Source organism: Mus caroli, unplaced genomic scaffold, assembly GCF_978045245.1.
Source record: "Mus caroli unplaced genomic scaffold, Mus_caroli_1 scaffold_2, whole genome shotgun sequence".
NCBI classification, from domain to species: Eukaryota; Metazoa; Chordata; class Mammalia; order Rodentia; family Muridae; genus Mus; species Mus caroli.
In genome coordinates this window covers 26,844,552-26,852,547 of record NW_028227257.1, presented here as the reverse complement: position 1 = coordinate 26,852,547, position 7,996 = coordinate 26,844,552, and the positions used below count along the sequence as shown (strand labels likewise).

The following is a 7,996-nucleotide window of genomic DNA, read 5'->3' as shown; positions in this document are numbered from 1 at the left end:
CCCGAGACGCAAAAGGAGTGCGCGCCAGAAAGGGACTGGCATCGAGACATGGGAGAGCAGCGTCCCCTGGCGAGCGATTTGAGAAGTCTCAGGCGCGTGGAACGTTTATGGTTCACATTCCTTCAATCTAGTTCCTTCATCCATCTGTCCCTTTGTATACTACAGAAAAAGTGCTTTTTCCTGGGTGTCTAACATCGAACAGGTTTCTCAACTTGTGTATTTCCCCCTCACTTTAAAAATAGACAGCAGTATTGACCTTTCATTGACTGTGTACCAGGTACTACTTGAAAAGCCTGAAGAATAGAAAGCCCTTAGTTTGGTTTGTTGAAGACACAAGGCAAGGCAATGTCTCTGTTTTTATGAAGACTTATACCTTAGGGGTGGAGACTACCCAACTAGGAAAATACACAAACAAGGTAATCTCTAGTGCTTTGGGAAAAAATCCTGACATTGTGATAATGATGGTGAAAACGAGAGTTGCCTTAGAGTGAGTGAGTGAGTGATCTTTTTAAAAATGCAAACCCCGTCTCTGCCTGACCAGTGCAGTAGAAAGACATTTATTTAACAGTTTTTCAGCCCAATCTGTCCTCAATCTATGTAGCATAGAATAACCTACTCTCTCTCTCTCTTTCTTTCTTTCTTTCTTTCTTTCTTTCTTTCTTTCTTTCTTTCTTTTTTCTTTTGGTTGTGAGCCCAGCCTTTAACGACTGCGCCATCCATCTCTTCTCCTGTTTCACTATTATACAGTTTATGTGTTGCTGGCGACCGAACCCAGAACTTTGTGCATAGTAGTCAGGCATTCTACCAAATGAGCTATAACTCAGTTTTTCGAAAATTTATTTGGGGGCATATACACATGAGTGTGGGTATGTACGTGCCACCGCGTTTATATGGAGGTCTGAGGACAACATTTAGGCGTTAATTCTGTTCAAGAGTGGAACTCAGATCCTGGGCTTGTAAGGCAAGTTCTTTCTTTCTTTTTTTTTTTTTTAAGTTCTTTCTTTTTATACAGGGTCTGGTTATGTAGCTGTGGGCTGCCCTTGACCTTGAATTCACTATACAGTCTAGGTTGGTCTTGAACTCCTAGCAATCTTTCAGCTTTTGTGGACTGAGAGTTACTGAGCTCTCAGCTTCCTGGTGTGAAAATGACCACTGTTGGCCACTTAGTGTCCATGACATGATACAGGAGCTCTTTCTCTGCTGATTCCTGGCTGGAGACAGCAACTCGCCGTCTTTCACAGAATGTACTGTTGGCCACAGAGTTCATTCAACCCTTTTGGGAAACCCCTTGACTGAAATTTGGTGTGTGCTGGAGAACTAAGCCCATGTGGGAACGGACACACCAGAATTGTTTCAAACTCGTTATCTTCTCTGAGCCTCATACAGCTCCCAGGTGGGTGTTATTAAACCAGCCAAAGGAGGCAGAGACTAAAAGAAATTAATACATTACCTGAAGAAAGATTGTGTGTGAAGAGGGGTGGGGTGGCTATAAGACAAAAGAAAAAAAAAGGAGAGGTGCTGGATCGGAATGGACCCTGGCTGGTCTAAAACCAAAGTCATGGCTTAACCAACTCAAACGAACTGCCTTGGGATCTCTTACAGGATCCGAATGGTGTGTGTGTCCCCCACAGATTTCTGTGTGTCGTCGGCCTCACAGGTTCCTAACAGCTTTGCTGCAGTGGGCTGAAGGTTAAATGAGGGACGGGGGCTGGTGAGATGACTCATCCTATAAAGGAGCTCTCTCCCTTAGCCTGACAACTGGACTTCCATCTTGGAATCCACATAGTGAAAGGAAAGAACTAACTCAAAATTGTTCCCCCACCCTCCAGCTCCTGGTAAGGTACCCGCTTTTGCGCATATGCAGGAGCACACGTGTTAGATCATCGGACCTGACCTGCCACTCCCTTCCCTTCTTGCTGCTCAATTGTAAAGCTGGAACAGGAATTTGTAAATAAATATGCTGTTGCATTTCTTCCTTGAGCTATAGTCCGGTCCCTTAGCTCCTAGAGAAGCCTTGTAAAGATTAAGAGATATCTGCCTCGTTCTCTCTGTTACTCCAGCTGTTTTGCTCTCTATTTTTCTTATTCTCTCTCTCTCTTCCCCCTCCCTTCTCCATAGCGGCTCTTTTACCTGTTTACATTAAGCTAACTCCTTAGTACTTCTCTGATGCCCTCTCATCAGCACTGTCACGCTGCCTCTAGTGTGATCCTCAATGCTCTCAATGCTTTCCCACCGTAAGGCCTGATCATGGCCTGGTGGTATGTGCTCACCCTCTATAATGCTCATTGTCGGAAGGGTAATTCTGAATCAGCTACTTCCCCAGACCAGACCACTACTAAGCTTGTCTTCTGAACAAATAAATGGGTTTTAATGTTTTGGGTTTTGGTTTTCCAGACAGGGTCTGTCTGGTGCTGGCCTTGAATGCATAGAGATCTGTCTGCCTCTGCCTCCCAAGTGCTGGGATTAAAGACACATGCCACACCACCTGGCAAGTAAGTATATTTTTTTAAAAAAAGGAACTTGTACAAATGTTTAACACATTATAACCAGTGATTCTCTGGTGACTGATTTTATTTGATCATTGGATATTATGTGGAGCAGGAGAGATGGCTCAGTGGTTTAGAGCACTTATTTTGCTCTTTCAGAGGACCCATGTTCAGTTCCCAGCATCCACATGGTGGCTCACAACCATCTGTAACTCCAGTTCCATGGGACATCGTCTTCTGAGGTCCAATGCACAGGCATGCTTGTGGTATACTACAGACATGCAGACAAAATGCTCATATATATGAAACTAAAGAAAAAAGAGAAAGGTAATGATCTGGAGATCAGAGAACAACATTTAGAGAGTAGGGGTTTTCCTCACTGTCATGGTTTGTATATCCTTGGACCAGGGAGTGGCACCATTTGGAGGTGTGGCCTTGTTGGAATAGGTATGACCTGGTTGGAGTAGGTGTGTCACTGTGGGTGTGGGTATAAGATCCTCACCCTAGTTGCCTGGAAGTCAGTCTTCCACTAGCAGCCTTTGGATGAAGATGTAGAACTCTCAGCTCTGCCTGCACCATGCCTGCCTGGATACTGCCATGCTCCCACCTTGCTGATAATGGACTGAACCTCTGAACCTGTAAGCCAGCCCCAATTAAATGTTGTTTTTATAAGACTTGCCTTGGTCATGGTGTCTGTTCACAGCAGTAAAACCCTGACTAAGACACTCACCTTGCTTGTTTTCTTTGTTTTTGAGACAAGATCTCACTGTCCTGGCTTCTGCTTCCCACTTTGCTGTCAGAGTGTTCTTGCTGGGATTACACATGTAAATGGCCACATCTGGCTTGAACATGGGTCCTGAGGATCAAATTTAGGGTGTCAGGGTTGAGTGCTAGTATCTGCTGAGCCATCTCCCTGGCCTGGTTTTCTAAATTCTTTTTTTTTTTTTTTTAAAGATTTATTTATTTATTATATGTAAGTACACTGTAGCTGTCTTCAGACACTCCAGGAGAGGGCGCCAGATCTCGTTACGGATGGTTGTTAGCCACCATGTGGTTGCTGGGATTTGAACTCTGGACCTTTGGAAGAGCAGTCGGGTGCTCTTACCCACTGAGCCATCTCACCAGCCCCTCTAAATTCTTAAAAACAAACAAAAACAAAACCCAAAGAGCACAGTGAGCTTTAGTGGCACACACCTTTAGTCTGAGCACTTGGGAGGAAGGTGTGGGTGGATCTCTTCTATGTGTTTGAGGCCAGCCTGGTCAACAGAGTGAGACCATGTCTTTTGTTTTGTTTTGTTTTGTTTTTGTTTTTGTTTTTCGAGACAGGGTTTCTCTTTATAGCTCTGGCTGTCCTGGAGCTCACTTTGTAGACCAGGCTGGCCTCGAACTCAGAAATCCGCCTGCCTCTGCCTCCCGAGTGCTGGGATTAAAGGCGTGCGCCACCACGCCCGGCTTGACCATGTCTTAAAAAACAAAACAAAACAAAACAAAAAGCTAGAAACATAAAAACATTATAAGGATTTAATCACCCATTTCCTGCCTTTGGGAACATTTAGGTAATTTCCAATCTTTTCCCATTACAAATAATACTATAATTTGTCTAATCTGTGTTCTGCATATGTTGGCGTTTGTAAGATAAAAATTCCTAGAAGTCCCATTATCAGTGTACGAGCAGATTAATCTGTCTTGACCTTAATAAATATTAGCTAAGTGTTCTCTATAGCAATTGTACTAGCTTAGCTTCATTGGCAAAATATAAAGTGTCTAGCTCTTCACCTGGTAGGATAACAGTGTGTTATGATGTGCGTGCACACATGGGAACCCAAGATCTCACACACCAGATTAGCTTTTTATTTCTGTGCTCCAGCTCCAGCCTTGTCCAGTGTTGTTTGTTGTTTCGTTTTGATTTAATCCTTGCCAGTCAGGTAGGTTAAAACTGAAAAGCATCTGGGCCTATCATCTCAGGAGTTCAAGGTCATCCTCTGGGCATATGATGTTCCAGTCCAGCCTGCACTACAAGAAACCCTGCAAGTGTTAATTAGCAACCCTCAAAATATTAGCAACACAAAACAACAGTAAGAAAACACCACAGAAAAGCAACCTTTCATTGACTGTTACTGTGAGTGAGATTGAACAGTTTATTATGCTTTTAGTTGTGGTATATGCTCTTATATTGCTTGGCTTTTAGTTGGTCTTTTTTTTTTTTAAAGATTTACTTATTTATTTTATGTATATGAGTACACTGTAGCTGTACAGATGGTTGTGAGCCATCATGTGGTTGCTGGGAATTGAATTTAGGATCTCTGCTCCCTCTGGCCCTGCTTGCTCTGGTCCAAAGATTTATTTATTATTATTATAAATAAGTACACTGTAGCTGTCTTCAGACACACCAGAAGATGGCATCAGATCTCATTACGGATGGTTGTGAGCAACCATGTGGTTGCTGGGATTTGAACTCAAGACTTCTGGAAGAGCAGTCATTGCTTTTAACTGCTGAGCCTTCTCTCATTCCCTTAGTTGGTCTTTCTATTCAATTTATTTTTCTCATTTTTTTAAAAAGATTTATTTGCCCCTGAGTGGTGATGGCACACGTCTTTAATCCCAGTTCTTGAGAGGCTGAGGCAGGCAGGCAGATCTCTGTAAATTCTAGGCCAGTCTGGCCTACAGAGTGAGTCCTAGGACAATCAGGGTTGCACAGAGAAACCCTGCCTTGAAAAACAAAAAAAAAAAACAAACAAACAAAAAACAACAAGTGTGTTTGTGTGTTGGGGAGAGGGTCACATATGGAGGTCAAAGGACAGCTTGTAGGATCGGATTCTGTCCTTCCACTATGTGGGTCCCAGGTATGGAACCCAGGTTGTTGGGGCTAGCAGGAAGTGCCTATAACTTCTATTAACTTTTTAACTTGAAAAAGGTGGGGGGTTGTTTGTTTTTATTTTATTTTTTTATTTTCACTTTATTTATTTGTTTGTTTGATTGCTTGTTTGTTTTTTCGAGAAAAGGTTTCTCTGTGTAGCCCTTATTGTCCTAGAACTTACTCCATAGACCTGGCTGGCCTCAATCTCACAGAGATCTGCCTGGGACCAGAGTCATGTACCACCCCCCCCCCAGCTTCTTAGAGAAGAATTGAGTGCTACTTCTTCTTGTGTTCTAGGCAGTTTCATGAAATATTCCCTTACTTAGGAAGATTTAGGTAGTTTCCAATTTTGAAACTATTATGTAGTTCAGCAGACTGTTCACTGACTTCCTTATCTCTGTTCTTGGCCCCTGCCTTTAGTGATACTAAAATTGTGGATGGAGTAGGCCAGATGTGCCCCGTGTAACATCTGCTTCAGTGATTTCAGACCTCCTTGCCTCCTGTTCATCCAGGAGCATTCGAGCTGAGTTCTAGAACTCAGTGGATATGGAAGAAATGACAGGCACAGAGACCCTTGGGCCAGGCTCACTTTTTTTTGTTTTTTTTTTTGTTTGTTTGTTTGTTTGTTTTCAAGACAGGGTTTCTCTGTGTAGCCCTGGCTATCCTGGAACTCCCTCTGTAGACCAGGCTGGCCTAGAACTCAGAAATCTGCCTGCCTCTGCCTCCCAAGTGCTGGGATTAAAGGTGTGCACCACCATGCCAGGCTTCAGGCTCACTTCTTAATTTGGAAGGACTTGGGCCTGCTGGTATGAACAAATGAATGGTTTCACTCATTCCTTCCTTCATCAGTCACCTTTTGCCTAGTATTGAATACACAGGTCCTGAACACACAGCTCTGTTGCACCTTCCTTGTTAACAGAGGTACCCTTTGTTCCTAGCTGAGCTTGACTGCTCCCCAGCTCTACATGTACCTGCTGGTTCGGTGCTGTGTGTCCATGGGGCAGCCATGGCCTAGGCAGACCCTGCACCTTTCCTTACCTACTGCCTGTATCCAACCCGGCCAGTCTCTTCATCTTGATAAATATCCTTCAGGCCAAAACAGCATGTGCTACATAGTTCACTTCCTAAGTTACTACATCCCTTGCAATTACTTATTTCTCATGTTTGAGATGTCTTCTCACTAGAATGTCAGCACCATAAGGACAGAGATTGGGGTCTCCCTCCCCCTTTTCTTTCCTCCCCTTCTTCTCCTTCCCACCCCTACCACCACCCCTTGTTAAAAAAAAAAAGCCTTCAATCTTGGCTAAAAATAAGAGAAATAGGAAATAAAGCTGGGCTTGGTGGCATGCCTCTAATCCCAGCATTTCAGAAGCAGAAGCGGGGGCTGGTGAGATGGCTCAGCGGTTAAGAGCACTGACTGCTCTTCCAGAGGTTCTGAGTTCCAATCCCAGCAACCACATGGTGGCTCACAACCATCTGTTATGGGATCTGATACCCTCATCTGGAGTGTCTGAAGACAACTACAGTGTACTCACATATAATAAATAAATAAATCTTAAAAAAAAAAAAACGGGCGTGGTGGCGCACACCTTTAGTCCCAGTCCCAGCACTCAGGAGGCAGAGGCAGGCGGATTTCTGAGTTCGAGGCCACTGGTGTACAAAGTGAGTTCCAGGACAGCCAAGGCTATACAGAGAAACCCTATCTCAAAACAAACAAAAAAACAAACAAACAAAAAACCAACAACGAAGAAAGAAGAAAGAAGAAGAAAGAAGAAAGAAGAAGAAGAAAGAAGGGAAAAGGAGAAGAAGAAGAAAAGAAGAAGAAGGAGAAGAAGAAGAAAAGAAGAAGAAGGAGAGGAAGAAGAGGAAGAAGAGGAAGAAGAAGGAACCGGGAGCCGCGGAGCGTGGGGCCCGGCGCGGGCGGTGCAAGAGCCGGCGCGGCGGGCCAGGCCTCCAGACCGGCTGGGGGCTCGAGTGGGGCGGGCGGCCCTGTCAATCCCGCTTCGCTGCCTCCGGGAGACCCGCAGCTCATCGCTCTCTTAGTGGAGCAGCTCAAGAGCCGTGGGCTGTTTGACAGCTTCCGCCGGGACTGCCTGGCCGACGTGGACACTAAGCCAGCTTACCAGAACCTAAGGCAGAAGGTGGATAATTTCATGTCAACACATCTGGACAAACAGGAATGGAATCCTGCAATGAACAAGAACCAGTTGCGAAATGGGCTGAGGCCGAGCGTGGTTCAGTCGGGTATGTTGGAAGCAGGAGTGGACAGGATCATTTCCCAGGTGGTAGACCCCAAACTAAACCACATCTTCAGGCCACAGATAGAGCGAGCAATCCATGAGTTCCTGGCTGCCCAGAAAAAAGAAGCTGTGCCAGCTCCGCCTCCAGAACCTGAAAGCCAGGATCCTCCAGCACCATCCCAGGATGCTTCCTAAGAATTTGCCCGGTACCTTTGGAAAGCTCTACTTAAGCAATGAACTCCTGTTTCATACGAATATAAATTTAGTCGGCCATGTCATTATTAATGTCAAGATTTTGGCCTTGACTGCGGTGGTGTCCACATCAGATGGAGAGCAAGTTTGGTGGTGGGACAGTTACCTGTACGTGCTCATGGATTGTGTTACCTTTGACCAGCCTGTCGAAGGGTGTGACC

General features: G+C 44.8%; 1 protein-coding gene across 1 annotated transcript; it reads left to right on the top strand.

The window, feature by feature from the left end:
• Positions 1–7,226: 7,226 nt before the first annotated feature.
• On the top strand, positions 7,227–7,796 carry LOC110307348 (biorientation of chromosomes in cell division protein 1; the record flags this gene model as incomplete). Its single annotated transcript, XM_085835239.1, has 1 exon — positions 7,227–7,796. A coding segment is annotated over one exon (552 nt), but the record flags the coding sequence as incomplete, so codon positions are not given.
• Positions 7,797–7,996: the final 200 nt, after the last annotated feature.